This window comes from Mytilus galloprovincialis, chromosome 3 (genome assembly GCF_965363235.1).
Source record: "Mytilus galloprovincialis chromosome 3, xbMytGall1.hap1.1, whole genome shotgun sequence".
NCBI classification, from domain to species: domain Eukaryota; kingdom Metazoa; phylum Mollusca; class Bivalvia; order Mytilida; family Mytilidae; genus Mytilus; species Mytilus galloprovincialis.
Window position 1 is genome coordinate 1,398,876 of NC_134840.1, and position 17,664 is coordinate 1,416,539.

Below are 17,664 nucleotides of genomic sequence, written 5' to 3' on the forward strand. Positions count from 1 at the left end.
AAATTTTTGGAAATTTTTATATTTTTGTCAAAGGGTCATATTAAATACTTTGTCAAAAGATTGTGAAAATTAAACGAGCAAAATTAATTTTAGTGAAGGTGGTGGGTACCACCTTAAGGTCAATTTCGCTTGATTAGGTGAACCTGGTCTTCTTATATTTGTCTATAAACGGATTGGTTTAGAAAGGTTGTTTTTATTAATAATGTCAGTACGGAAGTTCTGACTACTGATCCAGTCTATAAACGGATTGGTTTAGAAAGGTTGTTGTTATTAATAATGTCAGTACCAAAGTTCTGACTACTGATCAAACAAACAAATCAAAACAACAGGCTTTAAAGTTGATTCCTCAGAAACGTTTTATCGAATTTACTATAGCCAGACTATTGGCTGGGTATTAAAATGAAGATTCAAGTCGGTATAAAGTTTAACAATTTAATAAACGATCCAACAAGAAAATAAACGATGTTACAATATTAAGTCCGTTGTTTACGGTTAAGAACCTATCCAAAACTGAATAAAAATTATTTTTAAGAAGTATATAAAACAGAATAATTTAGAAATACATGTAACAACGTATTAGCCAATTATTGTCTATTGTTCAGATAATCTGCTAAAAACTGTCTTTGACACGTAGATACGAAGTCCATTATCGGATTAGTGGAAACATACATTTTAAACCAAGTGGGGGAATATTTGAGCTAAAAATGACAATTGAAAGATATAGTAATTTAAGTCAGAAAGATGATAGTCCAAATAATTAACATGCTTTTCGTCCGGTCATATTACTGTCATCAGAAACTTCTTTTCTATTTTATTTCCACAAAAAAATGTGTGTCTAAAAAACTGTATTTACTATAATTATGACAGATATTTGACATATATTTTGGACATAGCTGACGTTACAAATATTAATTAAATTTTATTTAAATAAGAAAGGTATTTTGTTAATCAATATGTATACCGTGGGATAATGCAAACAGTTCTCTGGTCATTTAAAGATTATGTATTATCACCAATGTCAAAGTGACCTCTCTATTATATATGGCACATTTACTTATGCAACATTTTGACCTTATTTCGGACCATAGTAGGTTATTTCTAATAAAATAGTGACAAAGAAAGCCACGTTGGCATAACATCAATTAAATGATTGCTATGTAAGTAGAAATTCAGCTTTGAGACGTCAAAGTTTGAATTTTGAAAGTTATAGGTGTCAGTCGATCCCGGCCTGCCTCTACATCGGCAACTACGCCCGGCCTGCCTTTACAGCGGCATCAATGCCATACACAATCCTAGGCATTGTTCCCAGCTAGTTCCCCCACCAAGATATTCACAGCTAGTTCCCCACAACATGTAAAGATTCCAAAACCAACTCTCACAGAGTCATTCTTCTGTTCAGAGTTTGGGTCATTAAAGAACAACTAACTATGCAGACCAACATACTACAACATAACATCTTCAATACAAATAACCACAAATAATTATTTTGTTTGAAGATGTCTATTACATATGTAAGATTGCATTTGCATGACAATTGCACTTTAACAGATAAATGCATTTGCCGTTATCTACATAGCTATTTGTTTTCTTAACATAGAACTTCCATCCTCGTTGTTTCAAAAGTAAGGGACAAAATATCAGCTTTGTTATACCATCAAGAAATCCTAATTATATACTATATTGTAATTAATGGTAAGTTACTCAGTTTGCACTGATTATTCCCCGTTTTTCAGGGAGGATCAGTGTCTAGTAAAAGGAGTCTGACTGCATTTGTCCTCATAGCACTCCTTGAAGCACGGGATAATAATCAAGTATCCAAGGAAGTAAGTAAAACATAATATAGGGGTTGTGAATCGATGTCGCTGTCCTGTTTAAACTAGGTTTACGCTACATGCATCGGTCGGTGGGATTTTAAAAAGAAAAAAAAACCCTGGCATATGTTTTACTGACTGTCTGATAATGATATACTGTGGAATTGACCGGTTCTTTTCATTTCATTAGTATAAACAAGCATTCAAATAGTCAGACAGCAAATCTAAACAAAAAAATATTCAAGTCCAAATGAAGTCCAAACAGAACGTTTATAATGAACAATTGGGAGATGGTATGACTGCCAATGAGACAACACTGCACCGGACTACAAATAAAGTCGATGTAAGCATTAGGTTATAGTACATATAAAGCTAAGCGTAAAGAACCTTATTAATTGTTTAACTTTTGTAATGTGAATGCAGTATGCCTGCTTTTGAAATTAAGATAAAGAAGAACACATTACCAACAAATGATTAATATATATCTTGTTCCAGGTACAGAAGAATGTAACTGAATCTATAAATAAAGCAGTTAAATTTGTGGCGAACGGTGCACCTGCATCCATTGCTAATCTATATGAACTTGCTATATCATTCTATGCCTTATCGTTGGCCAAACATTTGATAACAGGAGCAATCTTAGCAGAACTTGAGAAAAAGGCAAAGGTCAATGGTATGTATTGCAATTGATAATTTATTTTGCTGTTGTTAGAAATACACAACCGCTGATTCGAAGATGTAATCAGTCTTAAAGTCGGACAACTGAAATATCATTGATACGGTTACATTTTGTAAAAAGAGTTGTTTATTGAATAATTAATCATAAGAAGTTCTATTGGGTTTCAACCTTACGATATTGTAAAGTAATTCGTATTCGACCCAACTATTTGTTATTTGTTTTCAATAAGCGATGTTTAATATCGTTTCGGATTAAGCTATCTGACTGTTTTATTTCTTGCAAAGCAGAATGAGAATAAATCTGTGCAAACTTCTATAGTTAACTTTCAGCTAGTTATGAAGATATAAAAGTCTTCAAATCAATTCTTCTAATAATGCTAGAAGTTAAAGAATAAAAACAACTTTTATTTGAGAAGTGAAAAAAACCATATTGTCTGAGAATCAAAGAATAACAATTTGATATGATATTATTTAAAAAAAAAACATTGTTTAAACTTTTCAGGGGGTGAAAAATACTGGACTTTACCTGAAACTGAAGCCGACAAACTGCAACCTTGGAAAACCTGGAGACCACCCCAAACTAAAGTCAGAGCTATAGATGTTGAAATGACCTCTTATATACTGTTAGGATACAATCTAAAGGACGATACAGACAACGGCATTCGGATTATGAAATGGTTAGGTAGACAGAGAAACCCACGAGGGGGGTTCATTTCTACACAGGTATGTTACCCTTACTATATGTACTACGGATTTTGTTTTATAAAAATAATGACGTTACAGTATGCGTACCAATGAGATAACTATCAATTACATTCAGTGTTCTCCCCAGGCCGTTTTAGCGTCGCGGTACCGCGACGCTATATTTTTTCACCGTGATGCTATAATAATTCCCGCGACGCTATAATTATTCCCGCGACGCTATAATTATTTTGAAGATGCTATTTTACTTGTCCTCAATTTTGAACTTTCATCTATTATCGATTATGATCATAAAAATTATATCACCTTTAATTGTAATCCCTTTAAGTCGGACACTAAAGGCAATTAAGAGATTAAATAGCCAGGTGTTAATTGCCCTCAGGGTGATAACTGTTTGGATGCGAATATCCCAAGCTGACACTCGTGACATGACTAATACCACGTGTCTGCAATCACCAATTTCGACATGGAAAATGCAATCACAAAAACAATTCGAAATCTATGTTTTGTATTACGAAATTTCAAAGATTAAAACGATTTTTTTTAAAAGGTTGTTTATTTGTGTAACTCTCCAAAAAATACTTTCTTTCTCTTCCGGTAATACGAGAGCGAGAATTTTGGTTTTGAGCTAAAATAAGTTTTATACTTCTTTAAAAAGTGATTATAATTGGCTTAAGTTTATGTTTAATGCATTTAATGCATTAAAAGCGTCTTATTCATTCACAATCTCTTGTCAAACAATGTTTATTCTCGGACTCATTTTCGTAAATTTTTCTACGGCCGCCATTGCACATTTTTGTGTAAACTACGGATCGGAACCGGACCAGATATGACAAAAATCCGAATTTTCACGATAATGACAACAGACGGACAGTAGACAGAAAAAATATACCAATAGAGACAAGAGTGCACACGCTGAAATGTCTCGCCTTCTATACTAATCATTGATATCATGTTGATAGTCCTAAGTATAAAGCTAAGCTTTATTACAACTGTCACATAAACTTAACATTAACCAAGATAACTAAACAAAGACCAATGAACCTTGAAAATGAGGTCAAGGTCAGATAAACCATGCCAGGCAGACATGTACAGCTAACAATGCTTCTATACAACATATATAGTTGACCCATTACTTATAGTTTAAGAAAAATAGCCCAAAACACAAAAACTTAACACTGTGCAACGAACCGTGAAAATGAGGTCAAGGTCAAATAAAACCTGGGCGACTGACATAAAGATCATAAAATATTTTCATACACCAAATATAGTTGACCTATGGCATATAGTATTAGATAAAAAGACCATAACTCAAAAACTTAACTTTGACCACTGAACCATGAAATGAGGTCAAGGTCACATGACATCTGCCCGCTAGACATGTACACCTTACAATCATTCCATACAACAAATATAGTAGACCTATTGCATATAGTATGAGAAAAACAGACCAAAACACAAAAATTTAACTATAACCACTGAACCATGAAAATGAGGTCAAGGTCAGACGACACCTGCCAGTTGGACATGTACGCCTTACAGTCCTTCCATACACCGAATATACTAGCCCTATTGCTTATAGTATCTGAGATATGGACTTGACCACCAAAACTTAACCTTGTTCACTGATCCATGAAATGAGGTCGAGGTCAAGTGAAAACTGTCTGACAGACATAAGGACCTTGCAAGGTACGCACATATCAAATATAGTTATCCTATTACTTATAATAAGAGAGAATTCAACATTACAAAAAATTTGAACTTTTTTCCAAGTGGTCACTGAACCATGAAAATGAGGTCAAGGACATTGGACATGTGACTGACAGAAACTTCGTAACATGAAGCATCTGTATACAAAGTATGAAGCATCCAGGTCTTCCACCTTCTAAAATATAAAGCTTTTAAGAAGTGAGCTAACGCCGCCGCCGCTGCCGGATCACTATCCCTTTGTCGAGCTTTCTGCAACAAAAGTTGCAGGCTCGACAAAAACTACGCATTAATAGACTATTTGTAAGACAACTTTGTTAAAAATACATATCATTTTGATGTAAAGATAAGAAACAACAGGGACTAATTTATTGAGTGCCACGAAACAATGAATTTCATAAACATGATAAAAAAAGTTTTTAAATTCATATTTTTTTTTGCTACTTTTGCTACTTTATCTAAACTTAATATAATATAAAAAAATATTTAATTTTGTGTAATAGATATTTAGTTTTGTATATATACAGGTTGCACTATAATGAACCATTCATTCATTTGACTTATGTGTTGGGTAACTGAAAGCACATATTTATTTTTATTTGGCACAAGAGGAAAAAAATAATTCTGTAACTATAAATTATAAAGAAAACATAAACTGAAACAAATGTTTTTGTTGTTATAGTTTAATTGTATTCTCAGTTATGAATTGAACAATATAAACTAAAACATATAAAGGAAATAGAGCATCAACGCAACGCGACAAATGACATTAAAAACAATAGTTAATTTTTTTTTACGCAAAATGTGATGCTATCCAAAATTTCTGGAGAGAACACTGACATTTCGTGATTAGTCATAGTATTCAATGTTAAAACCCGATCATAGCTTGATTGATACATTCGGGTTGTTGTCTCTTTGACGCACTCCCCATTTCCATTCTCAATTTTATTTGAGTTTATAAATTGGTGTTTTAAGTTATTTATCAGCACTATGGTGTTATTTTGTGGCAGTTTTTATTTGTAGGGAAGCCGACGTGCTCGGAAAAAACCATTGACATTTGTTGAGAAAACCTACCATTAAAGTCTGTTACATTGCTATCAAGCTGCATATCTGCTAAATGCAGAATTCGAACCAACAACCTCAGTATTGACAGTTTTGTGTAACAGTATTTCAATTACTTACACTATTCAGCAACTTAGGCCTCTTATTTATTATATAATTATTTTAACTGATAATTGAATAACACTTACTCTGAAGAGATAAACTCATCATAGATACAAGGATTAAATTTTGTATTTACGTCAGATGCGCGGTTTGTCTACAAAAGACTCGTCAGTGACGCTCGAATCCCAAAATGTTAAAAAGGCCAAATAAAGTGTACTACGAAGTTGAAAAGTATTGAGGACAAAATTTCAGATTTTGCCAAATACAGCTAAGGTTATTTTTCCTGATGTAGGGAAGCCTTAGTATTTAGTCCCTCCTGTTAGTAAGGTTGATTACACATTCCACATTCAATTACTTTTGTATTTCTTTTACTAAACGTTTACCTTGGGACTGTAGGCGATTTTAATAAATGTTTACTTTTATTGATCAAACTTTGGCAAATGATAGCCGTTGGCTGAATAAATAATTGCAACAGTAGTATACCGCTGTTCATAATTCATCAATCGATACAGAAAAAAACAAATCCGGGTTACAAACTAAAACTGAGGGAAACTTATCAAATATAAGAGAACTACGAAACTCTTCTACTGCATAAAATTCTAAAAAGAACTATCATTGAAATTCTTCCTCATAGTTCTTAATGAAAAATCAACCATGGAAAAGCAACATTATATATTCCAAATTCATAATATTTCTATGAAGTAGTAAAATATAATTATGACTTTTTTAGGACACAGTTATAGCAATTCAAGCACTGTCAGGGTTGGGAGAAAAGATTTACGTACCTAATTTTCAAATGAGTGTAAATACTGTTGGTGACACGTGGCCTCAAGGAAAAACATTTGATGTTAACAACAGGAATGCTCTGGTGCTTCAAATAGAAGATGTAAGTTAAAAATATCAACAGGGATTCCCTGATACTATACATGCTATAGTCGCCGTCAGTTGAAATTTGGCACGATGTTTTTGGTGGAAGGTTTAAAATCTACCAACCGCATTCTTTTTCAATAAGTGGAATCAAAATTCTTTCGAAGAAACCAGTACGCCCTACCTTATTGCACTGTATAATCCTGACTTTCGCACCACCCAAGGTTATTGTTCATTGTAAAACTGCCATCTTAGTTTCTATGAGGATCTCCGTAGTATCCTTGTCTTTGACGTGCCCTTTTTACTGGTATTTAAAAAAGACGACAGAAAAATCCGACTGACCAGAGAAAAAAATGCACGTGGAACTTTATGGCAATCATGTCGGATTCCATCATTCAAAATGATATATGATTGTGTGAAGGTCAGATTATACAGTACAAGCACATGAAAAGGTAGGACAGTAGTTGAATTTTGGGAAGATATGTTTAGCTCACCTGGCCCGAAGGGCCAATTGAGCTTTTCTCATCACCTGGCGTCCGTCGTCCGGCGTCGTCCGTCGTCATTATTTTTTTACATTTTGAACTTCTTCTAGAGAACCACTGAATGGAATGAAACCAAACATGGCATGAATGTTCCTTATGAGGTGCTGACCAAGTGTTGTTACTTTGTAGCCAATCCATCATCCAAAATGGCCGCCAGCGGGGGACTTAGTTTTACATAGGACCCTATGGGAAATGCATACAAATGACTTCTTTTAGAGAACCACTGAATTGAATGAAACCAAACATTGCATGAATCCAAGATGGCCGCCAGCGGTGGACTTAGTTGAACATAGGACCCTATGGGAAATGCATACAAATGACTTCTTTTAGAGAACCACTGAATGGAATGAAACCAAACATAGCATGAATGTTCCTTATGAGGTGCTGACCAAGTGTTGTTACTTTGTAGCCGATCCACCATCCAAGATGGCCGCTAGCGGTGGACTTAGTTTAAAAGAGGGACGAAAGATACCAAAGGGACTGTCAAACTCATAAATCTAATACAAACTGACAACGCCATGGCTAAAAATGAAAAAGACAAACAAACAACATCACACACGACACAACATAGAAAACTAAAGAATAAACAACACGAACCCCACCAAAAACTAGGGGTGATCTCAGGTGCTCCGGAAGGGTAAGCAGATCCTGCTCACCATGCCGCACCCGTCGTGTTGCTTATGTGATAACAAATCAGGTAAATAGTCTAATTCGGTAGGTCACATTCATGAAAGGGAAGGGGATTGTAGTTACGACGTAAGGAACATATCCGATATCATTTGTGAAACGGTTATTCCATAACGGTCAACCAACTCGTGATGACGTCCGTAAAATTTACGAAGGGATGATTTTAACTTCACCATTTGGAACTCTTGGTTTAATAGCTTCCTTGTGAGCAGCAACCCTCTATCAAGAAAATCATGATAGGAAATGCAAGCACGGGAATATCGTATCGATTGGGAGATATATACCTCGTATGCAGGTGCTGCTGGAATGTTGCTACTTAGAAATGGAAAGTTCACAATTGGAAAGCTGAAATCATCTCTTTTGTCGTAAAGTTTTGTTTTCAACCGACCCTCATTGTCAATTTCTAGATGTAAGTCAAGATATGAGGCCGACTTAACTGTATCTGTTGTATCCTTTATCTCTAGCTCGATTGGATAGATGCGTTCCACATAGTCACCAAATTTTGAATTATTTAGTGAAAGAACATCATCTATATAGCGAAAAGTAGAGTTAAAGGATATTGCTAACTTCTTATCTTTCTTCCTAAGAAGTTCCTGCATGAAGTCAGCCTCATAATAATAAAGAAACAAGTCGGCAAGTAGAGTGGAACAGTTTGTTCGCATTGGAATTCCGACAGTCTGTTGAAAAACACGTCCTCCGAACGTAACAAGTATGTTGTCAATCAAGAAATCAAGCATCTTGATAATATCAGTTTCAGAGAATTTTTTGTTGGAATCAGAGTGATCCTTTACAAAGTAGGATTTATCCCTCCCTAAGACAAGATACTTGTATCTACGTTGGCCATTCTTTTTTACGAAGCAAAGCAATACCAACTCTTTCAATTTGTCTTTTAGTTTGGAATGTGAAATACTAGTGTACAGAGTAGAAAAGTGAAATGTTTTAATACTGTTACAAGATGAAAGAGAGTTAGATTGTATGTACTCTAAAAGATCTTTGGAATTTTTTTAACATAGGACCCTATGGGAAATGCATACAAATGACTTCTTTTAGAGAACCGCTGAATTGAATGAAACCAAACATAGCATGAATGTTCCTTATGAGGTGTTGACCAAGTGTTGTTACTTTGTAGCCGATCCATCATCCAAGATGGCCGCCAGCGGTGGACTTAGTTTAACATAGGACCCTATGGGAAATGCATACAAATGACTTCTTTTAAAGAACCACTGAATGGAATAAAACCAAACATGGCATGAATGTTCCTTATGAGGTGCTGACCAAGTGTTGTTACTTTGTAGCCGATCCATCATCCAAGATGGCCGCTAGCGGTGGACTTAGTTTAACATAGGACCCTATTGGGAAATGCATACAAATGACTTCTGTTAGAGAACCACTGAATGGAATGAAACCAAACATGGCATGAATGTTCCTTATGAGGTGTTGACCAAGTGTTGTTACTTTGTAGCCGATCCATCATCCAAGATGGCCGCCAGCGGGGGACTTAGTTTTACATAGGACCCTATCGGAAATACATACAAATGACTTCTTTTAGAGAATCACTGAAGGGAATGAAACCAAACATGGCATGAATGTTCCTTATGAGGTGCTGACCAAGTGTTGTTACTTTGTAGCCGATCCATCATCCAAGATGGCCCCCAGCGGGTGACTTAGTTTAACATAGGACCCTAAGGGAAATGCATACAAATGACTTCTGTAAGAGAACAACTGAATGGAATGAAACCAAACATGGCATGAATGTTCCTTATGAGGTGCTGACCAAGTGTTGTTACTTTGTAGCCGATCCATCATCCAAGATGGCCGCCAGCGGGGGACTTAGTTTAACATAGGACCCTATGGGAAATACATTCAAATGACTTCTTTTAGAGAACCACTGAAGGGAATGAAACCAAACATGGCATGAATGTTTCTTATGAGGGGCTGACTAAGTGTTGTTACTTTGTAGCAGATCCATCATCCAAGATGGCAGCCAGCGGGGGACTTAGTTTAACATAGGACCCTATGGGAAATATATACAAATGTCTTCTTTTAGAGAACCACTGAATTGAATGAAATCAAACATAGCATGAATGTTCCTTTCCTTATGAGGTGCTGGCCAAGTGTTGTTACTTTTAGCCAAATTTTATATTTTTTTTATATGATTTCAAAAACCCAAGTAGAATCAGGTGAGCGATACAGGCTCTTGAGAGCCTCTAGTTTGATTTTGTCTTGGTTACAAAACAACAGATAGATTTAATTGTTTTATTTTTCAAAATATGAATTATTCATTCCACAACATATATATATATATATATATATATATATATATAGACGAAGAGAATATGTTCTACTGAAAATACTAAGAATGCTAGACTTGTACAACTACGTAAACATCTAGTTGTTCGGGGATACAATAACCACATCATTGATAGCGATTTCGAAAGAGCAAACAGAACTAGTCGCCAAGAACTTCTATAGTACAAAGAAATGAATAAAGCAGCCAACAGAACACCCCTTGTACTCACTTACCATCCTGATTTTAAAAATGTTGAATCCATAGGCCAGAAGTACTGAAAAATTATAGAAAATGATTCAAATCTAAAAAGGTATTTTCATCACCACCAGTCATGGCCTTCAGAAGACCTAAAAACATCCGTGACAAATTAGTGACATCTGTATTAGTTAAGTAGCCTACTCAACTTCCCGGTTGCTGCAAGCAATGTGGCCGAAGGATTTGTTTGTGTTGTAAAGCTGCCAATACAAGCAGTTCTTTCATCAGCTCCGTTACTAAACAAAATTATACCATCTACTAAAATTCCAACTGTACAACGGAGAACTCTATTTATTTATTAACATGCGACTCTAGTGGCATTCAGTATGTGGGAGAAACAATGGACAAATTTAATATTCGGCTCAATAACCAACAAAAATGTCCTCTCACAAGACATCGTCGTTAAACGAAACATCCTTTTGATAATGTTTCTTTCCAAATCATAGAAGTCAACACCGAGTTGGACACCACGGCTAGTAGGCGAAGAGAAAACTTTTGGTTCCACCAACTCCACACTTTAGAACCTGATGCTCTGAACGAAAAAGACGAGAAAAGATACAGGAAAGATAAAGAATAATTTAATACACAGCCTCGTCCTTTTTATCCCGTAATATTGGCCAATGGACGTTGCTAACTTCCACTACCAATTTTGTAAAAATATTAAACTTCATCCAAATTATGTATTATTTTCTAGGAGCTAAGTTCAAGTGCAACATATTAATGAGCTGCAAAAGTTTCTTATCATCTACATCCGATTTCACCTGGATAGATGCACGCTTGATAAAACTAGTTAGTCTAGCGAAATATTGCGTTTATTTTCATCACTTTGTAAATATTTTAAACATTCTTATATTTACATATTTAATAGTGTGTTAAAATTACATTGTTGGTCAATCTATATAGGGAAGAACAAAATAATTTTGAAAGCAAATTTACAGATCTAACATTGTTGGGTTGATGTTTAGACGAGTTGTATATATATATATATGCAACTCGTCTAAACATCAACCCAACAATGTTAGATCTGTAAATTTGCTTTCGCAAAATTTTTGGTTCTTCCCTCGCCGGGATTCGAACCCATGCATACCGTTTCGATCCCTAACATCACCGAAGAGACATTTATTGTCGAAATCCGGATCTGGTGTACTAAAAAAATATTGACACCGTATGTTTGTGGCATAACATCGTGGCCACAAGTTAAATTTTTTTTTCTGTTTAGTATTAAATTTATGTTAAGATCAATTTTGTTACATCTTGTTATCAATTTTATTTGGCAATCGCCAATGACAGTCAGCAGGGTTAAAGAACATCAGTTGTTCGACCTGTTAGTGAAATTCGCTTTGTTTAAATAAACTTTTTCACTTTTTTGGTCATTTGGAATATATATATATATCATTGAGTATATCAGTATTTAAAATGCCTCAATATAAACCATTATTGCGTAAATAAACTCATCATAAATACCAGGATTAAAATTTTATATATACGCCAGATGCTCGTTTCGTCTACAAAAGACTCATCAGTAACGCTCGAATAAAAATGTTTAAAAGGCAAAATAAAGTACAAATATTTGACATTTTATTGATTTATGTGTTTTGTCATTTAGATTCCAAATACAGTACGAAGTGTATCGGTGAGTGCTGATGGAAAAGGACTGTGTCTAATGGAGGTAATACGACATCTTCTTATATATAAACATCTATAATATTGCTTTAATAATCTGACGTAACATTGCTTCTATCAAGATGTCGTTACAAATTAACATTTAAAACAATGATAATCTTTGAAATGTTTTAAACATTGCATCGTGTCAAATTACAAAATTTTAAAATAAGGTCCGAACAAAGAAATACCACAGAAGAATAGTTATTGGATTTACATATATATATATATCCAGGTTGCAGTTTATTTCAATGTTAACAACGACTTACGAGAGCCAGCATTCGCTCTGACAACAACAGTACTCAATGACTCAACGAAAGGATTCAGACTTAAAGTTTGCTTCAGGTAAGTAAATACCCAATGATTCAGATAAATAACAACAAAGTGATTCAGATAAAAAAAAAATACGCAACAATTCAAATGAATAAATATAAGCCAGCTCCAAGTAAATAATACAAGCTGTTTCAAGTAAACAAATACAAGTTGCTTCAATAGACTGAAAACAAAATTAGACTGGATAAATTTTGATATAAATCGGTAAGCTTTCTAGCTGAGTTAAATGCCACTGGATACCAGGGTCAGTGCAGTAACACGATGTTAATAATGTATAAATAAGAAGATGTGATGTGAATACCAATGAGACACCTTCCGAAGTCTAATTTAAAACGAAAAATCAAAATAATGGATCAAATTAGGGTTTGGCAATCTTATATATTAAGAGGTAGACAAACTATAGGTATTCCGATAGGCACTAATTGTGCCCTTTGATAGCAGACTTGGTTAAGTACAGTTATCACCAATCTCAGTAAAAACCCGTCTAAATTGATTAATTCGACATCACTTACTGTCATCTTAATGATATTTTTCGCTAAATAGTTAAGAATTTTCTCAATATACCTTCGAAGTTTACCCAAAAGAACTTACTTTGAATAAATCAAATTTAAACGGTAATAACTGTGCTTTCTTAGATTTAGATATTTCGGTTTTACACGGGAGATTCACACTAAAATTCACGACAAAAGGAAAGATTTTTCGTTCCCCATTAGTAATTGTCAATTTCGGGATTGTGATGTTCCTTTGGAAACCTCGTACGGTATTTATATTTCGCAACTCGTTCGCTTTGCCGTGTCCGTTGTGACGTTTTTGATTTTAAAAATAATACTCTAATTATTACTGGTTAATTATTTAGGATATCGGTACCAAAAATTGCTTTAAACCTTAACTAAACTCGTCCATTAAATTAAATATTTGGTTTTAAAGTTTAGTTGAAACGTATTTCAAACGGGATAGTACTTCCTCATTTTTACGGAAATGTTGTTTACAGTGCCCGGAAATTTAGAAACGATCCTGATAAATTTCTTATCGATCCTTTAGATAAACTAATTCAAAATTCAACACTGTAATTAGATCATTGAATATTGTTTTATTGGTTTGTTGTTAGTAAATCAACAGCTAACTATAAATATAATTGTTATATAAGTGCCTATAAATAGCAACACATGACATAACATACTATTTGGTATGTAAATATAAGAATGTTAAAAATATTTACGAAATGATGAAAATGTGTTAAAATGACACTGTTATGCAATCTATAATTGTTATATACATACAGCTTACACATTCATGGTCCTATAGTCTGTATCTTATATCTTGGCATTGCACAATGTCATGTTTTTCTTTGACTGTGTATGACGTCTTTAAACTAAATCCATTGGATGTTGGATGTGTACTGATTTATTATTAAGGGCATACGATACCCGTATTTGCATTTTGATATAAATTTCCATATAGACTGTTTTTACCTGATAAAATCAAATATGTAATAAAAATATACCTTCATGTGCTACTTTTCGAGTAAAATGAGGTCGAAATTTTGTATATTTGCTCAAAATTCGGATTTGTGGCCGCATTTTCCCTTTTGAAAGAAAGACATAACTTTTATTTGTTTTAAATGATAAACACAAATTGCTTTTTATTAAATAATTTGTAATTTCTGTATTTTATAAGTATCTTAAAAAAATATACTTTTTTTTATTCAGAAATAAGTCATATTTGGTCCGAGAACACAATTATTTCGTAGTGCATTTCTTTTAGAACATAAATGAAAATAAAAAAAATCCCACCTGCGCTTTCTCAAAGAAACTTTTACAGTGTGTTGTACTACTTTTGGGACAAATTATATCAAAATTATAGAAAACTTCATCGGCTCTAACTCAAAATATGGACAATTTTATGTTTAGGGCGTCTTGAAATCTTTTGACAGCTTCCGAAGTGCTAGTTTTCAACCTTTTTCAGCTGGACCAAATCACTACTTTCCTTTACAATTCTGGACCCAAATTTTTTTACAGTGTTATTTCACCCCCTTACTTGCAATTTGAGGCATTAAACATGGAGAAATAAATTTGGAAGGGGTATAAAAATTAATGGCAAGTAACCCACTGTCAACACTAGGGACTATATTCGTGAACAACGAAAATCAAGGGACGACAATTGTGGTCTCGGACCTAATAGGATAGAAAGAGTTGACAAATCTTAAAAAAACTTGGTATGACCAAAGCTTAATAAATTATAACACTGCTTACAAAGTTTCATGACAATAGGATGTATATTATAGACAATAAGTTAAGTTCTATACTCATCTTTGCGCGTAAAATTTTGACGTTAAAATTGAAAAATTTCAGTTATCAACATTTGGGGCTTTAAAAATTAAAATATTGCAAAAAAATACTTTTTAAATGCCTTAATATATAACTTATCCTGTACTCAAAGCAATAGAGTACTCATTTGATTTATCAGACTTGGCATAATTATTCAAAAGTAAAATTTATATGAGCCTGCGCCTAAAAATTGAGGTTTTTCAATGAAGGGGAGCCTTACATGAAGATGTAATATTTTCCAGCAATTTAAAATTTGTGAAGCTTTTTGGTTATAAATGATCCTTACATATGTATTGAAAGTACTTTAAATGGAAAGAAAAGTTACAAATAACATATCATATTAGTTTAAAAGGGTCTTAGGCCAAGTAAGACTGGAAAAAATATAGGGTCAATTTAGGCGGTGCCATATATTTACATTAAAAAATGCATACTGAGGCTATAAGAAATAAAAATTTGTGTCTTTTCTATCATTTCTATACTCATGTGACATGATACAACAAATCTGAGCACAAAAAGACTCTTCCAATTAACTTTTCTTACAAACAGTATGGTCTGATACAAAGATTTTTGCCTTTTTAGGGAAAAACTTGCATGCAATTTATTCTCAACAGGCTTATATTTAAATCACTTGCTATCCTACAGAAGAACAGAAAGATATTATGTGAAATGGAACAGGTACAATAGACATTGTAAAGTGCTTTTGATACAAATTTAGTGAGGTCTTTATTATGGACTTCAAATTTTATGTACCAAGCTCCCCACTTTTTACTTCATCCAAACAGGGCTTTAGACAAGGGTCATTTATACAACACATTTTGCACATATTGTCTGAGATAATCTTCTTTTCTGTAGATTTAGAGTTCATAAATAAGTAAAAGAACTAGATAAAGGCATAGAAACACAAATATTGACACATGAAAACCTGTCAGATAGAAAGTCAGGATGCCATTTATGCATCAATATTGAAAAAGCTATAAATGCCTATTTTGACCATAAAATGCCAAAATTGGTCATTTTTGCAGAAATTCTATAAAATTAAAGTTTAAATCCTTTAGTTTCATGCTATTTGACAAATTGACACCATCAAAACATTTAGCGAAGTTGCCAAAGTACAGATTCTATATTTACAGATTTCACCTCTTAGGTCCGAGAACACAATTATTTCGTAGTGCATTTCTTTTAGAACATAAATGAAAATAAAAAAAATCCCACCTGCGCTTTCTCAAAGAAACTTTTACAGTGTGTTGTACTACTTTTGGGACAAATTATATCAAAATTATAGAAAACTTCATCGGCTCTAACTCAAAATATGGACAATTTTATGTTTAGGGCGTCTTGAAATCTTTTGACAGCTTCCGAAGTGCTAGTTTTCAACCTTTTTCAGCTGGACCAAATCACTACTTTCCTTTACAATTCTGGACCCAAATTTTTTTACAGTGTTATTTCACCCCCTTACTTGCAATTTGAGGCATTAAACATGGAGAAATAAATTTGGAAGGGGTATAAAAATTAATGGCAAGTAACCCACTGTCAACACTGGGGACTATATTCGTGAACAACGAAAATCAAGGGACGACAATTGTGGTCTCGGACCTAATAGGATAGAAAGAGTTGACAAATCTTAAAAAAACTTGGTATGACCAAAGCTTAATAAATTATAACACTGCTTACAAAGTTTCATGACAATAGGATGTATATTATAGACAATAAGTTAAGTTCTATACTCATCTTTGCGCGTAAAATTTTGACGTTAAAATTGAAAAATTTCAGTTATCAACATTTGGGGCTTTAAAAATTAAAATATTGCAAAAAAATACTTTTTAAATGCCTTAATATATAACTTATCCTGTACTCAAAGCAATAGAGTACTCATTTGATTTATCAGACTTGGCATAATTATTCAAAAGTAAAATTTATATGAGCCTGCGCCTAAAAATTGAGGTTTTTCAATGAAGGGGAGCCTTACATGAAGATGTAATATTTTCCAGCAATTTTAAATTTGTGAAGCTTTTTGGTTATAAATGATCCTTACATATGTATTGAAAGTACTTTAAATGGAAAGAAAAGTTACAAATAACATATCATATTAGTTTAAAAGGGTCTTAGGCCAAGTAAGACTGGAAAAAATATAGGGTCAATTTAGGCGGTGCCATATATTTACATTAAAAAATGCATACTGAGGCTATAAGAAATAAAAATTTGTGTCTTTTCTATCATTTCTATACTCATGTGACATGATACAACAAATCTGAGCACAAAAAGACTCTTCCAATTAACTTTTCTTACAAACAGTATGTTCTGATACAAAGATTTTTGCCTTTTTAGGGAAAAACTTGCATGCAATTTATTCTCAACAGGCTTATATTTAAATCACTTGCTATCCTACAGAAGAACAGAAAGATATTATGTGAAATGGAACAGGTACAATAGACATTGTAAAGTGCTTTTGATACAAATTTAGTGAGGTCTTTATTATGGACTTCAAATTTTATGTACCAAGCTCCCCACTTTTTACTTCATCCAAACAGGGCTTTAGACAAGGGTCATTTATACAACACATTTTGCACATATTGTCTGAGATAATCTTCTTTTCTGTAGATTTAGAGTTCATAAATAAGTAAAAGAACTAGATAAAGGCA

General features: G+C 33.5%; 1 protein-coding gene across 1 annotated transcript in view; it reads left to right on the top strand.

Moving 5' to 3' along the window:
* The window catches only part of LOC143069844 (CD109 antigen-like), an 83,738-nt gene that overhangs the window by 51,783 nt on the left and 14,291 nt on the right, over nucleotides 1-17,664 (top strand). Inside the window, exons 27-32 of the mRNA XM_076244648.1 lie at nucleotides 1,734-1,823; nucleotides 2,307-2,484; nucleotides 2,992-3,212; nucleotides 6,793-6,948; nucleotides 12,310-12,372; nucleotides 12,601-12,710. Of these exons, the coding sequence (XP_076100763.1) occupies nucleotides 1,734-1,823; nucleotides 2,307-2,484; nucleotides 2,992-3,212; nucleotides 6,793-6,948; nucleotides 12,310-12,372; nucleotides 12,601-12,710 (818 nt within the window). The remainder of the gene's footprint in view (nucleotides 1-1,733; nucleotides 1,824-2,306; nucleotides 2,485-2,991; nucleotides 3,213-6,792; nucleotides 6,949-12,309; nucleotides 12,373-12,600; nucleotides 12,711-17,664) is intronic.